General features: G+C 36.1%; 1 protein-coding gene across 7 annotated transcripts in view; it reads left to right on the plus strand.

Moving 5' to 3' along the window:
• The window catches only part of SDCCAG8 (SHH signaling and ciliogenesis regulator SDCCAG8), a 273,925-nt gene that overhangs the window by 144,422 nt on the left and 106,692 nt on the right, over positions 1–22,811 (plus strand). For all 7 annotated transcript variants that reach the window (XM_059940830.1, XM_059940820.1, XM_059940851.1 and 4 more), the window contains one exon: positions 4,548–4,690. In XM_059940830.1, the coding sequence (XP_059796813.1) occupies positions 4,548–4,690 (143 nt within the window). The remainder of the gene's footprint in view (positions 1–4,547; positions 4,691–22,811) is intronic.

A 22,811-nucleotide genomic window follows, 5' to 3' on the forward strand; every position in this document is an offset into this window, starting at 1 on the left:
ATCTTGATGACAGTGGAGTAATCCCTTAAAAATCCTGAATGAAAATTGGTGTCAGCATAGATATTCATACCTAGCCAAATTATCAAGTATATGCATAGAATAACAGCATTTTCAGGCATACAGATACTTTTTGAAAATGTATTATTCATGTAACCTTTCTTGTGAAAGTTACCTGGAGAATGTACTTCAACCAAAAAAGGTAGTAAACTGTAAAACAGGATGACTTAAAACCCAGAAAATAGGAAACTCTAATAGGAGCATGGGTAAGGCCTAACCCAAGACAGAGATCAACCAGGCCAGACATAAGTCACCAAGAAGGATATATCTAGGAAAATAATTTAACGGAACTGATGATTTATCTGATATGTTTCATTATTTGAAAAAATTTTATTGATGGGTATTTGAGTGACCTGTTTGAACATTTGGGGAAAAATGTTACTTACCTAGAAAAATAACTATTAAAAAGCAAGCAATTAATTCTACATAAATAATAAAATGTTTTACAAGAAAATTAATTTAAGCAGAATAATGCTTGTGTCAGTAGTGAATAATATTTCTAAAATCATTATAATGCAAATGAACCACTGATTAATGATTTAACCAAAATTGTTATATGGGAGGGTGACGTAGGTATATTGGGTGGTATAAGAGAGCTAAATCACTACCTTTTTTAATATAGGAAGTCAGTAGATGATGTCTAATGTAGCAAAATCAAGGGATAGCATTATAAGTCTGTTATTTAAAAGTATGAAGATAAATATCAGGGGTGGATACTGTGTGCCATTGAGGATTAGGCTTGGAGATGGGTGTACTATTTGACTTAAATTAGGCACATTACTTTGATAAGAAAATCTAATAAATAATTATAATATAGTTTACCATGATTAATAAGAAAATTTGGTACCTTACAGATTATAAATGAACAGTAATGAGTCTCCCTTTCTCCACATCCCATCCTTGGTACTATTCTCCTGAGGTAGCCACTTTTAACAATTTCTACTTTTAGTTATTCCTGTGGTTACATTCATGACTTGAAGTGTATCTTTTGGTACAGTGTAAAGCTATCTGGACTTGTCTTTGCCTGGTTAGCCAAAAGATGGCCATATCAAACTGCATTGTACATTGCAGGTTAATAGTGTACTTTGAGAGTAGTGTACAATTGGCCTACGACTGTTGTTGGTCTTTAATCCCTGAGCCACTACATACAGCCAAGGAAGCAGCCTTGACCTAGTTGGGTGAGGCAAAGGGTTACCCTGCCAGTGGGAGTATGGCATTTCTGGCAAGAGATTCCTCTTCTAACTGTTGGAGTTGGTGCCATGGCAGATTTTCCTGACTCAGGGAGTAAGTGTTGAGCCCTGGTCCAGCTGGTTAGATTATTTGTTGATTTTGATTATCTGCACCAATAAGCTGTTTCTCTGGCACAGATGATCAGAAGCAGGCAGTAATTTTCCATCTTCCTAGCAAAAATGCTTTTTGCATTTTGAAATTATAATAAAGTTTTATTCAGTTTTCTCCAAAATAGGACTTTATCCGGAAATTTCATTGAACTAAATCAAGAACTCTTTAGTCCACAGTGATAACTATATATCCTTAGGCAGGTCTTTTTCTTCTACTTATATTTTTGCTCTTCTTGAAAGACAGAGAAAAATCAGTAGTAATGATACTAGCTGTCTTTTTTTCAGCTCTTACTATATGCTAGGCACTCTGCTAAGTACTCATCATCTCATTTTATCTTCACAGTAGTTTTAGGAGCTTGCTAGAGTTATCACTCTCATTTTAGACTGAAGAAACTGGTAAGAGTTGTGTCACTTGTCCAGGGTCACAGAGCTGCAAAGTGCCAGAGCTGTGTCTGAAACCCTGATTTGTGTTGACTTTTGGGCCCATGTTATTTATCTCTATGTTTGACTGACTTTCAGTGTGGCCTCTGACTTTTTATTACATGAGATTAAGAAAGCAGATGCTTTATACTTAAAACCTAATTACCAATGTAAGGTTACATACGTTGTTGTTGGAAAGTACTTATAAAAATTGTTGCACATTTTCTTTTTTATTTTAATTAATTAAATTAATTTTATTTTTAGCTGCATTGGATCTTCGTTGCTGTGCGCGGGCTTTCTCTAGTTGCCGCGAGCAGGGGCTACTCTTTGTTGCAGTGCGCGGGCTTCTCATCGCAGTAGCTTCTCTTGTTGCGGAGCACGGGCTCTAGACGCTCTGGCTTCAGTAGTTGTGGCACGCGGGCTCAGTAGTTGCGGCTTGTGGGCTCTAGAGCGCAGGCTCAGGAGTTGTGGCACACGGGCTTAGTTGCTCCGCAGCATGTGGGATCCCCCCGGACCAGGGCTCGAATCTGTGTCCCCTACATTCGCAGGCGGACCCCTAACCACTGCACCACCAGGGAAGTCCTTGCACCTTTTCTTTTAAAGAAAGTTTGGAATTTTATACATTTTCTATTTCTGTCATTTTTTTGTATCCTCTCAATTCAAAATTCTTTGTTGTCTCCTGATAGCTCTCCTTTTATTGATATTTACATATACTCATCATGTTCTCTTTATACTTCTGTTCTAAGTGTCTCTACTTCTCATGTTTGGAGTATTGCACCTGTCTTTTTGTGGTCTCCCTACTGCCAGTCTCTACTATCTTTAATGATCATACACATTGATCCAGTTTTTTGAAGCTCTGCTCTCATATTGCATACCTGTTTAAACCATTTTTTCCTCATTCTCTATAAGAAAAATACAGCTTTATAAATCTAGAATTCAAGATGTTTCATAATTCTTCTAATCTATCATTCCATGTGTTTATGTGGCCTTACCTTCTTTCCCACTTTTCTTGCCCATGCTAGTGTATCCCTAATCTGGCCTACTGAAGCACAGATTTTCTCTAAGTCTCATTTGTTGTTTTTTATATGCTTTGTATTTTGATAGTCTTTTTGTGTGTTTATGTCTCATTTACTCAACTGAATTGTTAAGTCCTGAGTGTAGAGGTGGAAACTCTCTGAGTCCACCATAATATTTAGTATAGATTCTTGTATATAGCACTGTGTAAAAAAATTAATTAATGAATTTTTGAAATTTTAAAATTAATGTATAATTCCAATTCTATATTTCTTTGCTTTTTTGTTAATTTCATAAATGTTAGACAAAACTTAGGAGACTTTTCTATTATATTTTTCCATCTCTTTAATTATGTTTAGTTATGAATGGAAATCTATTGATATAACTTTAACGGTTAAAAATATTTTAAACAAACCAGTTTCACTTAGTATCCTAATCTGAAAGATATAGAAAATCTACTCTGAATGAAAGCAATATACTCATTATTACTCAGGTTTTTTTAAAATAAATAACTTATAGTAAGTTGTTTTATTATATTGTTGGTAATGTACAGTTTTGATGGGGATAAACTGAATATTTGTAGTGTAATAAATGTAGAAAAATAAATTATTTAGTTTATCCTGCCTGATATATTAAATATAGTTGTAGATTGTTCAGAATATTGAGTAATGACATGAGGAAGTTAGAATGTACTTAAATACCAAGTTTAAAACTCTACTTAGACATGGTTTTGTTTTCCAAGAGTGGATTGCATTTTTGTGTATTAAAATTGCTTCTTGCTTTCTGCTGAATTTGAAAACGTTTCAACCCTTTACTTTCCCCTTTTTTGTTTTTCTTGTTTTAGTAGTCTGAATATTTATCTCTTCTATTTTCTTATTTTTTTAAATTATGGATGTTCCATAATAAATAAATATTTGTACTTTAATGTATAAGTTATTTAAACTATGTTCTATGTAACATATTTTTGCTTTGAAATATTTGAGTTTCAGTAAAAAAAGGATAATTTCATACTGAGACCAAAGAATAAACTATCATAAATTTTCATATATTTTAGATGTTTATTAATCTTAGAGTGCTTTTGTTGCCTTTTTAAAATGCAATTATAATGCAATATTATTTTAGCTCAGAAATGTCATACATTCAAAACGCTTGAAGGTTCTCATGCTTTATTTTTTCCTAAATTATTTTTTTCCAAATAATATTGTGCATCATAATGATGCCTTCTTTTACACCTCACATTTTTCTAAAAGATATCTTAAATTATTTTACGATCTAATTTGGTTTTCAAAACATCCAAATGAAACCGTAAATGTATCTTTTAAAAAAAAGAGTCTCATATTTGATGTAAATCACTGCACATGTCTGATCTAATCTCACAAACAGAAATGTTGTATTTTAAAAATAGTGACTTTTTAAGTTCGTATTATTTTTTAAAGGGACTGAGCCTTAGATTCAAAGTGCAGATTATCCATTTTGACTATTCTCATTTAATCATTTCATTTTTAAAATTAGACTGAATCTTACGATCTGAAAAATCCTCACTAATGTGCAGTTTTGGCTGTGTTAATTCCCTTTGTCATAAAATGGAAGCTAGCCTAAATTTTCTAATAATTTTTCATCACATTAAAATTCATGGCAAAAATAAAAATGAGATAATTTTGAATTCAAGTGCATATATTTTATAGGATGCTTTTTTCCCTCTTCTCTCTACCTAAGGAAATAGAGAAATTGAGTTTAGAACTGAGTGAAAGCAAGCAGCACTTGGAACAGGAGCAGCAGAAGGCAACCCGGGCCGGAGAGGAGTGCCTGAAACTGACAGAACTGCTGGGCAAATCTGAGCACCAACTGCACCTCACCAGGTACTGCCTAATCCCATTATGCACCATAGCACCAATTTCATTCCACTGATTTTTGCCACAGGCTTCCAAACAGTTGTTAGAGTTAAGTCTTAGTCATTCAATTCACACACAGTTTTTAGGCATATTAAGAAAAGTGGAGATGTGGTAAGCAAAACACCCAGACATGTGAATGATAAGTGTGGCAGGGAATTACTGATATATTACAAAACCTTTCATCTACAGTGCTCAAATATTTAGGTGATTCTCTACCAATATAAGCAAAATGACATATTTCTTCTACCACTACACTACCTCTTCTGTTAATTCTGTGTCTAATAAAAATGTTGAACTGAAGTATCTGAGGAATATATTTAGGAAAATAATCAGATACTGTCAGTGGTGAAAGAGACAAAGTAAAAGACATTCTAAGATGCAAACTGAGATGGAACTGATACAAAATAAGCAACCTGAGTCCTAAGGAGGTGTAAAATTTAGAGATGAAATTGATTAGCACTGTTCATGTTTAAACCATTACTATAAGCATGCTTATACTATCGTGGTTTCAAATTACATTGCTTCCATCATGAGATATTGTGATGTGATTATCATTGTCATAAAACTTTAGTAAACATGTAGCTCAGCCCTAAATTACAGTAAGACATTTTAGGTAGTAAACATTGGGCAATTTGCTGTATTGAAAACACACATACACATACATAAATATACACAGAGAAAAATTTAAACTGAAATTGTAGGTAAGTCACATTACCATATAAATGGGTTTCTTTTCCCTTTGAGTTTTAGTACAATTTTTCAGTTTTCAGATCAAGGCTTTGGGTTTGTTCAGTTCTTAGAGTTTCTCAGTTTTTCGAGAGAACTTTGTCTAAATACACATGTAAGTTTATAAAATTTGGTTTATTCATAAATTAGAAAAACACTGGTCTTCTAATCATAGTAATATGTTGAATTTAAACTATGAAAGGGGACTGATCCCTTTTACATTAAATATGACAATGTAATTCTGAGCACGGTATGATAACAGATGGAGAAAAGCACCACTTGAACAGCCTGCATTTGGAGAAAAAAAATATTCTAGAGGTTGGTGAACCTCCCAAAGTTTTGGGTTAGTGTTAAGATGCCTCTAGTTCTGTTAAAATCAAACTTGGTTAAAAACATTTTGTTATGATAATATTCCAAATGGTTTGCCAACTTCCTTTTTAAACAATGAAAGAAAAAAGAGAAGAAAGAAGGAGAAAGAGAGAAAGGAAAAAAAGAAAGAAAGAAAACAAATCATTTATACATGTGTGATATCTGGAAAAATCCCAAGAGATGAAACAATTTTATGAGAAAAAATTGCTTAATACTGCAGAATAATAACCATTATTTTAATGCCCATTTAGAGTATTGTCATTGTAGAACTGAGAATGTAATGTTAACATAGTTCCTATGGTTATTTAATCTTAGAAGTTTTGGAATTTAGCTTGATCATGATAGTTAATAGTTCTTCTCTGTCAGACTTCTATTGAGAACCAACAATTTGTGTGCTAAGTGCCACTAACCCACAGAAATAGGACAGCTTTTAATGTCTCAGTGTGGCTGAGCTTCAATAAATAAATATTAATGCTGGTTTTGTCCCCTTTGCCATTCTGTCTTATTCAGAGAGTTAATTTCTGAAGTCAAAGTCCATAGAGAGCTTTCCTGTGCAGTATCAATTTGTACTGTCTGACAAGATCCATTTCTTGCAAGTAAAGCATATTAAGATGCAGCAACTGCTGAAAATGGACTGGTGGTAACTAATTCCTTTGTTCTTAAGAAAAACGGTTTTGCTTGGTTCCATAGAAAGCTTTTCCTATTGAGCTTTATTTACAAGTCTACCAAAATTTAACTTAGTCTTATAGAAAATAAAACTTAATTACCTATTTTCTAAATGTAGTGCTCTTTTGTAAGCATTTTACACTTAGTCTATATTGATGTTTTATAAAATCCACATTCATAAATTTAAAGTTGACAATAAAAAATGGAAGGAACTGTGTATATCTCTCTTTTGCACTGAAAATGTGACTTGGTTGTTGGGCTAAATATTTCTGATATATAATTTGGGGTTTTTTAGAGTTTGCTTCCCCTCACCACTCTTTATTGATTCATATACTCAAGTGTGTGGCTGGGAAACTTCACGTCTTTCTTTTTCAGTGTAAACCAGCTGAAATAAATAAATCCCACACAGGTAGTGCTTCATTTAGTCTTAATTTAAATATTTTGAGTGGCATATTCTAAACAGAGTTTAAAATTAAATATGAAAAAGATGATATAAAGTAATGATAAAATAAGGATTCAAATCTTCTAGGGCAAAGACAATTAAAACTGGAGTAGAAATCCATAGGCCAATCTGAAAGAAAAATAACCTGCCACTTTTTTGGAATTTCTCTTTATTGTCTAATTGGACTTAAAAGTGGAAAATAGAAATTCATTTATTGAAGGACCCAATTAGTAAATATAACATTCACTTATTTAACAAGTATTTATTGAGCACCTACTATCTTTTAAGTATATTGGATGGCCCTGGACACAGAGAGAAAAAAAAAACTCAGTTCCTACCCTTAGGTTGTTCACACTCTACTAAGGAGCCAGATCTATATATGCAATTACAGTAGAGTGTGATAACAATGTAAATAGAGAAGTGAAGATTACCACAGGAGCACATATAAAGGAGAACTGGCTCATTCTGCATTGCAGCTGAAGGTGATAGGGAAAGCTTTCTGAGTTCATGAATAGGAGTTCTCAAAGTGGAGAAAGGTGGGGTGAATAGCCCTGGTAGAGGGAACAAGATATGCAAAGACATAAATATGGGAGGGAATATAAACTCTACAGTCACATTAGGTGTTTGGCAAGAGATAAACCTGGAAAGGGGAGAGGAACCAGAGGAGGGGTCTTGTGGGCCATATTCTGGAGTTACTCTTGATGTAGTTTAATCAGGGCTGCCGACACGATCAACTTTTTGGGTTGGGATCCTGACTCAGACAGCTGTGTGGAGAGTGAACTTGGAGAGTTGTTGTAGGAGACAAGAAGGCCAGTTAGGACAGAGGTGGCAGCTACAGCCCATAGGCCAAATCTGGCACATCATCTGTTTTTTTATGGTCCATGAGCTATCAATGTTTTCTGTAATTTTAAAGGGTTGGGGGGAAAAAAGAAAAACTATGTTTTGTGACACATAAAAATTATACATCCATAAGTAAAATTTTATTGGACACAGCCATGATTATCCTTTATGTATTATGTATAGCACTGCCTTGGCAGAATTGAGTATGGTCCTCAAAGCCTAAAATATTTATTATCTGGCCCTTTATAGAAAACGTTTACAGTTCCTCAGTTGTGAGGCTGTTTAACTCAAGTAAGAAGTCAAGAGAGCTTGAACTATGATAGGATCCAATGTGTATTTAAAGAAGGTAATTGAAAGGCACTGTGAAAACAGATTGGTTCTGGAAGAGATGATTGGCAGAGACTCCAATTAGGATATAAGTACAGTAGTAGTCCTCAGCTGTGACTGAGCCAGTAAAATGGAAAGGAAATAGCATCTTCAGGAGGCATTTAAGGTAGTGATAAGAGAGCCTACAATTAAAGGTGATTCCAGAGTTTCTAGCCTGTGTTAACTGGATGATCCATTAAGTCAACTAGGGAATGTAAAAGGAGTAGCAGAGGAAAGACTATGTTTTATTTCGGAACTCCGATGAAGATGTCCAGGGTAGATCTAGCGTGAGGAGAAAGATCAGGACTAGAGGTTTAGATCTGGATGCTTTTACGTAAAGATATTGTAGCCGAAGGAGTGGGTGAAAGCACGTGGAGAGGACCATGTTTTCAAGTACAGTGGAAGAATAGCTAAGGAGACTGAAATGGGACCTTCAGTGTGTAAGAAAAGAATAAAGAGTGATTCAAAGTATGCTTTTGGTGAAGTAACAATTAAAACCACACACTTTACTAAGGGTATGGGTGTGGCGGTTGGTAGGTATCCTAGGGTTAAGGAAACTGAGTTATAGTATCTTCTAACAGGCATTCACTACCTTTGCAACTTTTGACAAATTACTTAATTCTTTGAACCCACATACTTACCTATAAAATTAGGTTAGACTAGATCATCAAGTTTCCTTCCAGCTCTGATAGTCAATGATTCTAACAATGATTTAAGACAATGCATTATTAAATTCCTGTTTCTGGACATTATGTATTTAAATTGCTTGGAGTATCCTGTGTTTAAGATGTTTCCTTAGTTTGAAGCTCAAAGAGATTTCATAGAAATGTCCTTCCTACCCACCATTTACATTCGTCATAATTTAGGCTCTGCCAGCTTCTCATAAGGGTTATGAAAATACTCTCCTAACATCCTTCCAATCTCTTGTGCCAACCACTGCTAAGTGGATATCCATAAGCACTGTCTTGACTCTGTTACCTGCTCTCAAAACCTTCCTTGGTGCCATGCTATTGTAGAAGGTCCAGACCACTCAGCATTTAAGGTTGCCTGACAGGCTCCCAACCTTCTGGTTTTATTTCATTGCTACCAGTTTCATCCTCTCACACGCTGATTTCCAGCATGTGATTTAAGCAGATGCAACCCTCCTTCAACTTTTGGACTGTTCTCCCCTTTTACTGTTCTCTACACCCGGAATACCCCCTTGAGCTTCTCTAGCCCTATTGTAATCTTACCTTCTTTTCCAGGTCTCCCTGAAATCCTGATTTTTCCACTGTAGTCCTCCCTGATGACCCATGCCAGAGAGAGCATGTTTCCCCCTGAATCATCCTTCCTACTTAGAGCTGAAGGCACTTCTTACTACTGAACAAATTCCTCAAAACAGGAAAAATGAAAATCTGAAAAAAATAAATTCATATTCTGAAGTTTTTATGTACCTGCTAGTCTTCCCTTCTATAATGCATTATTCCTCAAGTGGGAGGAGAGGCCTTATTAATATTACATTTTTCAGAGCACCTACCTCAGCCCTTTGCAAAGAGTTGGAGCTCAATAAGTCATTATTATAGGAATGGTTAATATATTGCAAGTTTACGACTATTTGTTCAAAGCCCAGTATTGATATATAAATAAACAAATATATACATATATACATATATATGTATTATCAGGTATATCAGGGTAAAAAATATGACATGGAGATAAGATTGAAAATTTTTGTTGGGAATTTTTCTTGTACATATTATACTATGTTATGATTCTGTAATTTTTCTTTCATTTTTAACTTAGTATGCACATACATGTTTAAGCATAGCCGAATCAAATGATAACCATTCTAACAATTCAAGTAGGGTTGGTAAAGTGTAGTATGCCTCTCCCCTAAATATGCTCACTTGAAAACCTCAGACACACACACGCATACACACACACACACACACAGGATTTTAAATTAGAGGTCTCTGTAATTAAAAGATGGCCCCTCTGACAGTGTTTGAAACCAGTGCCTAATAAACATGATCATTAAGCATACATAGCCCAGTATACATGAAAACAAAAGCAAGGCTACTCCCTTCCCAGTTATGTCTTTGCTAGTAGTAGTCAAACAACTTCTTTCTTTTCAATAACAAACTTCGAAGTACATTTAAAGATATCTGTTCACGTATTTGCTCACTCTGCATGGAACGTTTCCTGTTACAAGACACTGTGCTAGGGATGATGGGAGATATAAATATAAAATAGCTTCAGATGCTGCCCTTCAGAAGCTTATAGGCTAGTGGGGAAGAAAAAAAATACACAAAGAGTTGGTAAGATAAATGATAAGATCCAGAAGGGAGATTCCAGATAAAGTATTACAGGGACAGAGGGACAGGTAATTTCTTAGCGATCCTTGGTAGCATTTGGATACAGGAAAATGGAAATGAAGGAAGTTTCATGGGAAATTCCAGAGGGGAAAATGGCATTTGGGAGGTACACATGCATACATGAGAGTAAGTTAAATACATACAAGTATCAGTCTCTGTGGTTAAGAATATATTCATCTTAGGATCTGCCTGGTACCATGCCACATGAAGTAGCTTTTTAAAAGATAATAATAGAGGTAGGAGCTAAAGGCAAGGGGCCATCATTTACTGAACCTCTCCTGTGCTCTGGGAACTGAGCTGAGTGCTTTTCATTTATCCCTCCCAATAGCCCTGTAAGATGCAGACTATTATTTCCTTGTTTTACATTTGATGCAACTAGGCACAAAGAAGCAAAACGATTCGTCTAAGGTCACACAGCTGGTATGTATTTGAAACCCAGCAATTTGCTTGCAAAGCCTATACAGTTATCCATCAGGCTGTAGTTCTATGTGAATTAGTAGGGAAATGGATTAAAGCGATTTTTTCTAAAAGACAACCAAGAAAATCTGTAACATAAATTTATAATAGAGATTAGTATTAGCTGCTCCCTTATACACTGATATAAATACCTGTCAGTGAATTGTAGTCTTGGCTTATGCTTTTCCTAAGAAGCAGTGTCCTTTGGCTCATCATTTGCCTTAGTCATTTAACACATTGTAATACAGCTATCATTCTCCTTTACTTCACTCCTTTTTTACCCAAGAGGAAAGAGAGGCTTTTATTAAAAAGTGGAAATTCCTTCGCATATTTGTTTTTGACATGTCCCAACATCTTTAAAAAGCTATAGAATTTAAATCCCTCTCACAAGACTACCATTTACATACATGTGGGCAGATTACTTTATGATATTACATGTTAGGCTCCAGCTTATATCAGCAGGGCTACCTTTAAAATGTGTATTTCCCCTTTTACATAAATAACGTTTTTAATGGTATGTACTTCAAAGCACTTCTCAGAGCAGAAATCTAAGGGAGGTCCATAAAATAGGTATCATGCTATGACCTACTTTTGTGATCTAGATGGGATGATTTGACCTTATGACCTCGAGAGATAGCAACTTGAGCTATAGTGTTTGTATCTTTTTGAAAGTGAGAAAGAGTATAAGAGAGAAGTCACCAGGTTATCTGATTATGATGGGTGCTTTACTTGGGGAGAAGTGATTAAGGCTTCCATTCCAGAGCCTTTAGCTTCCACCTAATAACTATTGGTAAGTGCATTCTTAGCGGTTTGACCTCTCAGATTACCAGTATGAGTCAGGACTCTTTGGTTGAGGTAATAGAAACCCCAAAAGGGGGAATTATTAGTTTGATAACCAGACCATGTAAAACCCAGGTGCGACTGGGGCCTCGGGGTTTCTTGGACCAGGGACTCCAGGCGGCACCATTGTGCAGTTATTTTCTGTCAGTCGCAGGGCTCGACTTCTGTCTGAATGTTGGCTCATTCTTTCAGGTTCTTCCACAGCATGGAGCCACATCCTTCAATCTGAACTAAACATAAAGGAGATGCCCTTGATTTCAAACTGTAAGACTGTGACGTCCTGGCTCCTCCACTTCCAATTCAGAACCTTCAGTTCAAATTTCAAAGCTGACTCATGTGCACACACACCCTTTTGGGTGCTGTGGCTGGCAGCCTTGGCAGAACCTCAAGAGTAAGGGAAGAGAGTTGTACTAAGCAAGGGGAGGTGCTCTTACTAGGGGAAGGTTGTCAGGATCCTGAGTAAATAAAGCAGCAGATGTCCCTTCTATTGTCTTTTTAACAATCCCTGCTTTTTCCTTTGGCTAAGGGATGGTTGGAAGTGGAAAGAGAAAGAGGAGTCCATCTCTGTCATGTTGGTTTGAGAGAGATTTCTCTATTGTCAACATAAATCCAAGGAAGCATGATCAGTTCTCCACAGGGATGCTTTGTGGTTTTATTTGAAGAACTCTTAGAATATAAAAAGAGAGATGTAAAGGATGCATAGGTGAATGTTTAGCACGTGCCAAGCACTGTGCCTTGTTTTCCTACAACAGGGCTATAGTAAGTGTGGTCCATGGTGGGCTGTAGGTTACTACTCTGTGGCAAGATAGATCCAAAGGTTAGAGTGTTTGGAAACGTTTTTATCATTTTAAATTGCCGCAGTATCCAAGTACATGGTCAGTGTGCTCTTTTTTTGTATCTTTAAATTAAAAAAAAATTTTTCTAATAATTCTTTTTTTTGCATTTTACAAAGCTAATGCTTTGTAAAAGATTAGATATTTTATGCAAGAAGCTTGAGACACCCTGCTTTCTCAGTCAGAACAACAAGCCCAAGGAAGCCGAGTCTTGGAAGGGTGAGACAAGGAGTCACACAGGGGGAAGGAGGGCAGGGGAAATGAGGAGGCAGAGTTTGAACTGGGTCCATCGAACTCTAGAACCTGTGATCTGGATTCATATTCACATAGAAGCATAGAAACATAATTCAAAGCTAAATAGAAATACTTTGGGGGTTGTAAATTCTCAGTTCATGGGCCAGGAAGCAGGCCTTTTTCATCTCTGTGTCTCCAGCACCAAGTTCATCAGCAGGCTGTTTGACAAGATCTCTGTAAATGCTGGATAAACGTGCCTTTCATCTTTGTTGTTAGTGAAAAATTCAGAAGGAACTGCACTCTTCTTCAGGTGACAACTAGCTTAGGTCAAGAGACCAAGCTTTCAATATCTCTTCATTTGAAGGGAACAGTATAACCTTGACATGTATTCTTGCTATTCCATAGTGAACTGTATCTTTTTTTTCCAAATTATTGAGGAATTCTTAGCCTTAAGTTTCCATTTAAAAGTTAAGCTCATTTTTTTCTTATACTCCTTTCATGAATAAATTAAGCAGAGAACGTGTCAAAAATAATTTTAAATGGATGCAACCAACATCTTCAAGTCTTGAAATAGACAGCCTTGGTACTGTTTTAAATTGCGTCCTCTTTTCCTTCCCCCACCCAGTATCAGAGGGAACAGGCTGTCAGAGAGCCAGGAAAGACAAGGCATTTCATTTTGCTCTGGTGGGCACCACGTTGCCCAAGCCCACTCTGCTCCACCTGTTTGATGGGCTAAGAACCCTGGTCTCAGCGTGGCCCGGGGCAGGAGAGGTTAGAGTCAGAGGCTGCCAGGGAATGTGTCTCTGAAGGTTCTGCTTAACGTTCCCTGGCTTGCTTCTCTCAGTCTGTGAAGCCCGAATGTGTGTGCGATGAAAATCCACGCTGGGGATGTACTCTTCCCCCTGTCTCACAGGCCCACAGCCTGGAGCAGGGTGGCGGTGGCTGCCAATTCATTCTCTGAAGAAGCCCAGAGGAAACTGAGAAGGCATTGTCCACACCACTTGCCTGATTCAAAGCAATGAACATCAAGTTCAATGAAAATAGGAGAAAAAAAGCAAGAGCAGAATTGTTATCCTAGTAGCCGTAAGTCTGACTAATTTTCTGCAGGAAAGCTCTGCTCTCTAATACTAATTTAAGCTAAAAGAAGTATAAAAGATCATCAACTTAGTATTAGGCATTACTCACTTGTAATTTAATGTCTCCCTGATACCCACAAGTAGATCGTAGAGTGATTCATTGGTTGGTAAATCCTGGAATCAAAGCTCGTTTTAAGGATGCTGAGAAAAGAGGAGGCTTGGAGTATATCCAGTCTCCTCAGTGCCCGTCTCGGGCCATGTCTCATGGAGGACCAGGGCCCAAATGAAGTAAACAAACTTTTATTAAGCTACTACTCTATTAGATTGGACAAGCAGAGGAGACAGTTCCCTGAACTCAGGAACTCAGAGTGGGTACAAGAGAGGTCAGAAAATGTTTGGAAGCCGCCTGTAAAGCCGATGACCAGCTGAGCAAAGACTGCTTCGCCTTGGGTCTGTGTGGCCTCTCCCCAGCAATCGCAGGTCACCTGTGGGAGGGCTGAGCATCCCCTGCCCTGACCAAGCGGTGGGGAGGGTGGGGCACAGGGAGAGTGTCAAAGGAATTCCTGCAGGGAGGGTACCAGTGTCTTTGTAACTTATCCCTCTGACACCTATGTGTGACTACCTCCAAGAAGCCTATTGTTGACCAAGGCACTTACCAAAAGAATGCACCCTGTGTTGAGGGAGTAGTTATAAATATAACTGTACCCACAAAAGAATTATATAAAATAAAGTAACAAGTCACTGCTGGAATATATGCAAGAGATAGATGTAGGGAGTGTTCAAGATGGGGCCTTATAAGTGGGTTTTAGCAGTGTTCAAGATTTTCTGGTCTTCCAATAGCAGATCTGAAGTGTGGTTGACCTGGCTGGGCATAGGTCTGTTTATGATTATCTTCTGTCGCCTTGGGAAAAATCTCCTACTGTACTTTATTTCCTACAGATCTCTACTGTGATTTTATGAGGATATATGTGAGTATGAAAATCATTTAAACTCATTCAGGTTTCTGTAAATCTGAGGTGTTGCTCATCGATTCAGGGACTCCTATGCTATTAATATGAATTCATGTAAAATTAATTATCAGTCACAATGTGTTGCTCAATCTAGAAAATGTTAGGACAGTGATCAAATTACTCAAGTCCTTTTTTGCAAGGTGGTGGTGGTGGTGACGACAAATTAGGGACACAAAGAGGGACACATATATTGTTAAATATATGACTTCCTATTTTCTAAATCTTAAGTAGTCCTCTTTGTCTTTAGAGGAAAAACCATCTTGCCACTCCTGATATTAACTGTTTGTTAAACAAGACCTAATGGAAGCAGCTCCACAACCTAGGGGCTCTTTAAGCTCTGCTTTGTTGCACTGATGGCAATTCTCTATTCTTAGCTTATTTCTGAAATAAAGCATTTATTCGCAATCATCTGCAAGTGAATTAATCAATGTTTGGGTTGAAGAAAGATGATAATTATATTAAGGAATAATAAAATTAATCTACAGTGAAAATAGAGCCCATGTCAGAACTATAGATGTACCCAAACTCAGATCCTGCACTCAGACTAATTTCCACAAAGAATTATCTGTTAAAAGTGGAAGAATGACAGCATGAGACAACTCATATAACTAATAAACTTTAAAAATGCTGTTTCATATGTTTGCTTTTCATTAAATTCAGGAATGGTTCCGACTATGTTGTTGTGATTCAGTCAACATTTATTCCTATCTGTTTTTCATATACAAAGGCTTAGGGATGCCAGAAAATAAACTGTTAACGGAGAATTAACTTCTTTGGCATGCTTTCATACGTATCTTCCAAATTAAAGAAAATGAAATGGGCAGAAACAGAGTGTAGATTACCTCCTTTTTGTCAAAAATGGTGGGAATTTGAAAATTAATAATAAAAAAGGGAACAGATGCAGTAACATGCCAGAGGGAGATTAATGTGGAGAGTAAAATCTGTGAGCAACAAAACTGAAGCAAACTGAATCAGTGGGAGGTGGTTGTACCATCAAAATCAGGATAAAAGAGAAATTACAAACAACCCTGCACTTGTCAAAGTAGTAGTAATGAAATCCGGACTCTGCCAGCAGTGAGAACCTGTGTTAGCACTTTGGGGTAAGGATGGTAGCCGGGTGCCAGGTAGGAGGGCAGTGCTAGGTTGCTGGGCAGCAGCCATCTTGTGTAGAACAGATGGCACCGAAAGCTGGCAGGGGAGGGGCTCCTTAGCAGAACTAATCAGACAGTAACAGATAGGGCAGCTGGGAGGACTGACCACAGAGAGGGAGTCTGCGGGGTAGCTGAGTGCCATGATGTTTGCAGTGGTGCGCCCATTGGTCTGAGATAAGACCTTGCAATGTCTTTCCCATCTAAGGAAGACCTGAAACTTTTGTTCAAAAAGAAAAATTGAGCTGAATTGCATCACAGTTGGGGGTAGGGTGGGTATCAGGGTAGAGACTGAGAAAGGGAGAATTGCCCATCTCGGAATTGTCGTGTGAGTTTTCAATCCCAGTTTTCATGGAACTTTGATTTTTGCAGTTTGTACGTTTCTGCCGTCCTAATGTGTATAGTGTGGCACGTGGAATGATCACTTTATATATTTTATGCCTCAAAGAGTTTGCAGTATCAAAGCTATAGTTAAAATTAGGGAAGACTTTGTGATATGATTTCTACCACGTCTTTCACAAATGAAAACCAAAAGCAGCCATATGATACATGCATTTGTGCTTAATAATTTCTCATAACCTGATTTAAGCCATGCTTGATTCAGAGCCACTTGCCCTTCTTTTTTCCCCCGTGTAACTGTGGATTGAACATCAAAATGTAAGCATAATTCAGAACCTAAAACCTTAAAACAAAAATCAAATTAAGTCATTCTGAAAGAAATAGAAGAGAAAACTGACTTACTAAATTTAATAACTTATTAAGGAGTCATGGTTTTTTAAATATAGAGGTGGGACATTCATGCTAAAACTATTACTTTAACAAAGAAATCCAGATCGCCTACATCTGTTTTTGAACTAGTATATTTCTTTTTTCGCAGGAGGTTTGTAGCTTGGCTCAATTTATTCATTTTGAAGGGGGAAGGGAAACATTACCAGGATTTGAAATAGGTGGTATAACATAGCCATATGCTATTTATGCAGCAGTTTCTGCAATAAATCTAATTTGGTGCTGTCAAAAACTTAGACTTATTTGATATAGCAGCACATTAGTAAATGATTGTGGCAGATTTAAAGTTGTCATTTAGTCTCTTCTTACTCTTTAACAGAATCTTGCAAATCCGTTTTTTCCCCCTTGATCAACTCTATGAAAATGTCTCAGTTCTTTGTCCTGCAGTCCTGCAAATATTTCCACATCTGAAAGAAGGTCTTGCCTTAAGGTAATTGAGGAAGGGGGTGGAAGAATGAATATCCTCTGGTATTAAAAGACTTCATGAATATATAGGGAGAAAAATCAATAAACCAGAGGAAAATAATAGTATTTTCATCATTTTCAGTTCTTAGAAAAGCAGAACTATTAGTCTCATTCAGAATGTAGATAAATTAAGGTCAGTTCTTTATTAAGGAGTTTAAATATTTTACCTTCCATCCTACATCCCTATGCTGTTTTAGGAAAACTGATGTTAAAGAATGTGAACGACATCAGCTCTTGGTCTTTACCTGGCAGTGCCCTTAGAAACGGCTTTCCCGTTCTCTAGTGCAACCCGGCAACATTGCTTCAATGCCTCTTTATTTTTTCTGTAACATTTGTGTTTCCCGTGTTGGTAGCAAACTATCTAAAACTTTTTCCTAGTGTTTTCTATTTAAGAGATAAAATAAGCATGTTATACATTAAGCAAATTAACATTAACAGTAGTCTTTGAATTCCTTAAATTAGCTAATCTGTAAAAGTAATCGTGGTATTATTTCCCTGTTCTTTTTCTTACGTATTTATGGAGGGGAAAAGTGTGTGTGTGTGTGTGTGCACATTCATGCATCTGTGTGTGACTATCAGTGATGTTAAACTGAGTGGTTTTTATTTATGTTCTTATTATACAAATTTTCCAAAACAAGCCTACTAGTGCGTTTTTCAAACGCAATTTGCTAAAAATGAAGAGTTCCTTCACGGTAATTTAAGCAGCCTCTATTAAACTAGCATTTTGCTAATACTTCTTTCTTTTATATAGCAAATCAGACCGTAGAAGTGATCAAATTAGCAGTATTCTTTCCATGCTATTCAGAAGCAGGGATCCAGGTAACCAAACTACCGTCAAAGCACAGATTACACTAAAGGGAAAAAATACCCGGAACAGTGTTAACAAACTTGCTGGGTAAATTAGATACTATTTTTGAATTTTTTTCCACATAAAATGGAATTATTTAGAAATCACGTTTTAGGAAGATGAAAGAGAAAGCACCTCTTAGAATTCATATTTTGTGTTCAAAATCCATATATTAAATTATATTATATATATTACCTAAGAGTGATTTATAGGATATAGAGTATTTTGGAGATCAGTAATAAAATTGAAATTAGAGCTAAAAAATAATGTCTTTGTACTTGGATTTTAAGCTATCGCTTTTTGGTTTTTGTTTTTACTTTTATATTTAGTATTACAATATTCTTAAAACGCATCTGAAAAATTTCTCTGACAAAGTCTTTTTAAATAAATTACATTTAATCAGTCCAAACCGAAGTTTCAAATTTTAAATTGTGTGTTTTTAGACTCATTTTATTAATAAAACCTGTTTTCAATTATGTGGCAGTGAAAAAATGTTTAATTATCTTTTCTAAAAATAATATAGAAAAGTTTACAGACTTGATTAATTTTACTTCATAAAAGCACATGCAGTAAGATTAAATCTTGGGGTAATTCTTCTGAATTATAAAAGCAACATTGTGAACAAAGTGCCTTTTAGCTTTACATTTGTAACAGTGCTTTGGTTAAAATATATTTTCTCCTAAAAAGTGATCTTCCTTTTTCTTATAAGAAATTTGAGTCGAGTCATTGCTTTGCCTTTTCCCTAAAGAATATAGTTGTCTAAAATAGTGGTGAATAATTCAACATAAAGTAATTTCATGTTCAATTTATGAAGGTAGGGCAAGTACTTGATAGCTGTAGATGACACAGAGTAAATTTAATTGAGAGTATCATTTTCCCCTAATTCCTATGAGTTTATTTCTTTCACAAAACTGGCCTATTGATACAACTGCATTTCTTTAGATAGATGATGTGTTTGTTTGGCAACATACATCTGAGTATTATTTAAGCAGAATTGTTTATTTTTTAAATGATGGAATTTAAAATATACATGAATTGATTTGTATATCATGGGTTAAGGTTTTCAAAGCACTAGTGGAGCTGTGTGTTAATATATAGCTTATAATTGAAGTGGTACATATTTGTACATTTTAAGCATTTCAGTGTAAAATTTCTTAATTGGAATACTCTTTCCCTTGGCTAATTCATTAGTGAAAATATTTATTCCTCAAGTTAATGCTATATAGTATGAAGCAATTTTTACATAGTGTAAACTTGTTTATGATATTTTGATTTCACTTTAAAACTTTTATTTTGCTTCTTATACATAGTTCATACTTGATATAATAAGAAGTGCAGACACACATGAAGGGAATACATATCAGCTGTCTGGTTTTACAAATGATCATTAAAACACTATGTCTTACTACTTTGACTCCAAATTATTGTCTTCCCGAACCCAAAAGTAATTTTCACAAGTACATTACACAACAGAACTTCATCTTCTGCTGGTTAGCGGTAGAGGATTTAAATCCATACCGACAGTTCATTTGACAATGACCTTGAGGGGCTTTGCTTCTTGAAGAAGAAAGCAGAAGCTTGCGGTAAACAAAGTTCACTTCTGACAGATGGATTGAATGACAGAAAGGTTGCGAGTGCCAGAATAGCCCTGGCAGAGGAGGAAATGTTCAGTGGAATCCAACAGGAGAGGAGGTGTGAACAGGTGCAGGGTTGCTGACGGAAGGGGAACCAGATGGAAGGAGCCAGAGCCAGTTTATTTAAAGGAAAAGGCAGAAAACATTGAAAGGCTGTGCGATCAGTGGCTAAAAGTGTTCATAGAGGAAGGTAAAAATTCACAAAGCAAAACTGCACAGTGGGGTAGCTAACACTTAGCATAATGGTAGTAATTTGTGAGTTTAGTTTGGAAGTTGCAATTGAAATACATTCATCTTGGCTCTTGACACCATCAAGTATAGATATTTGAAAGTTGTTTATTTTTTTTAAGTTTCTAAGCTTTTTTTATCCATCCATTAATTTAATTTTCTCCAGCCAGAAGCTCCGTTATGATAATACTAAAATTGTGTCGTCAGCTAGGAAAAGAAAAAAAATTTAAAGTGAAGATTAACATTCCATTCAAATTTATCTTGTGATGCCTCAGTTTTGTTCACATATGGGAAGCAAATGCACGCACTGTTGGGTGACATCTGTAATATCTAAGAAATTTGCAATGTTAAAATAGATGCCGTTGGTTGCTTTTGTTGTTTTAAGTCTCTGTTCATTTTTTGAAGTCCGGTTTGATTGTTTCAGTTGGAATAATGCTCTCTGAAATATATGTTTACCTGCCATGATCTTCAGGTTAATTTCTGTTGCTGAGATTGCCCTGATTTTCATTGACTTTCAGTGACCTGCCTTTAGGCAGACACCTGCAAATTAAGTATCATTTACAATAGGAACAGTTTACAGCCGGGCTAAGAAGGGGAGGACTTTTAAAACATTTTCTTAGACCTATGAAAATGAAACCTTCTCTCTGCAAACTAAAGACATCTTGCTAATCGTCTGTCTGGTCACATCATGCATGCCATTTATGTGGGCCCTTGTCTTCCACTCTTGTCCTTGAAAAGTTCCTGTGTTACATTACTGATAAAAAGATGCCAATAGAGGAGGAACTGTTATAAAGCAATCACTAGAAAAAACAATGAAAATGCACAATTATTTTGGGATTCTAAAGATCTAATAATTTATTCACAAGAGTTTCTGCATTCTTCTCACAAAGATTAAATACTCAGAGTAAATTCAATGAGCACCGTATTCACATTCCCCATCTCAGAGCAGCCTAGATCAAATAGATTACATTCGATTAGGGCAGGGTGCTTTGGGATATTCTGATTTTAGAGAAAATGTCTATGATCCATGGCATGCTTTTGTCTGTAAAGAGGAGAACTGAAATTTAATTAGCAGTTACAGAAGATGTTTATTTACGCTTATATTGTTTGTAGAGATCAACACTTTTGGTCACTTTAAAGACTGGATGAGGCTACATACAACTATACATTTGAAGGGAAAATAGTTATGTCTTCTAATAAAAGGAAATTGATAACCTGATTTTTAAAAATCAGCTCTAAAACATGCTTTTTTCCCCCAACTCGTCAAGAAGTTTTCATCTAATAGATATTCTTATTAATCTAAAATTTTACATAAAATTGATTAGAACATACTTGCTTTCACTGTAATATACTGATTTTGCCATCTCTTCTATCCTAGTTACTAAACACCTTTTTATAGTAATGTTCATAGCATGGTGCTGCTGTATAAAATAATACCATGAAACTCACTTGAATTATGAGATTCAAATTGAAAGGTAGTGAACAGAAACTGCAACAATTAGTGTCATCATCTGATACTCATACTGCAAATTAAATTGCAAGCCCTTTATAGGTAAAACTAATAGCTTTCCAGAAATACGTAAACTTAGTTGTACCCAGCATAGTGTCTTACATCATAGGGGTTTTGAACTTTTTTTGAATGAAGGGATGAGGGTTGATTGCTGTTAAAGAGGCATTCATTCAACATTTATTGAGTGCATGTTCTATTCCAGCTGTAGAGGGAACATTTAGGCACTGTAAAATTTTTAACTGAAGAGAGCATGATTCTTCTTTATAGTTATCATACAACCTAGTGGACAAGGTTTATGTAACTACATACTTTGTGTGTGTGTGTGTGTGTGTGTGTGTGTGTAAAATCTAGAAAACAGTGTATTTAGATTTATAAACTGTCCTGAACTGAAGATCATCTTAAATGAATGAATTAATGAAACTCCCATGTAGGCCAATACTCATTATAATATGTGAGAACTGAGATGCAGAGAAGTTTAGTGACGTGCCCAAGGTCAACAGTCATTTAGTGGAAGTTAACCTAGAATCGCCATCTCCTTGCTCCTGGTCTAGTGCTTTTCCCTGCATTCCACATACTACTCCTTTGTATTCATTGATAATATGACTAATCTGAATAAACACATTAAAATCTTTCTGTAGAAATCTCACACAGCCTGTTGCTGAAGGGGAAAATAATTTTCTTTTTGGACTTGGGCACATGGTTATTGGTTCTTGAAACAAAAAAGCAAAGAAGTTTAGCTTACAAACAAAAATTCCTGCTTCTTGGAACACTCCTCCTGGGGGTGGTGGTAAATATAGCTCCCTGGACACACTGCTTACTCCATGATGAGCACATTACTGACATGAACTCAATCTCCATGCAACCCTTCCAGGTGGATGCTGCCATGAGCCCCATTTTACAGATAAGAAAACCGAGGTGTCTGCAGATTAATACCTTGACCAAGGTCACAGCACCACCAAGTGGTGGAGTTGGGATTCAAGCCTAGGCAGTTAGGCTCCAGAATAAGGTTTTATCCATTGTACTATCTGCCTCTGATGGTGGTGGGTGAATATTTTCCAAAATATTCCTTTTGGAAAGTCGAATTAAATAGGGTTCTTGACAGTAGGGCTTCTCAGAGATTTTAATATGCTAACACACAGTATGACTTTCTTTAGAAAGAAATTTAGTTTTCAGTATTTCAGTCAAATTTTTATGACTTAGGGAAACTTTTCTGTTAAATCTCTACATATCTCCCAGGAATCAGGTTTTGGGGAATACA

Source organism: Balaenoptera ricei, chromosome 1 (genome assembly GCF_028023285.1).
Source record: "Balaenoptera ricei isolate mBalRic1 chromosome 1, mBalRic1.hap2, whole genome shotgun sequence".
NCBI classification, from domain to species: Eukaryota; Metazoa; Chordata; class Mammalia; order Artiodactyla; family Balaenopteridae; genus Balaenoptera; species Balaenoptera ricei.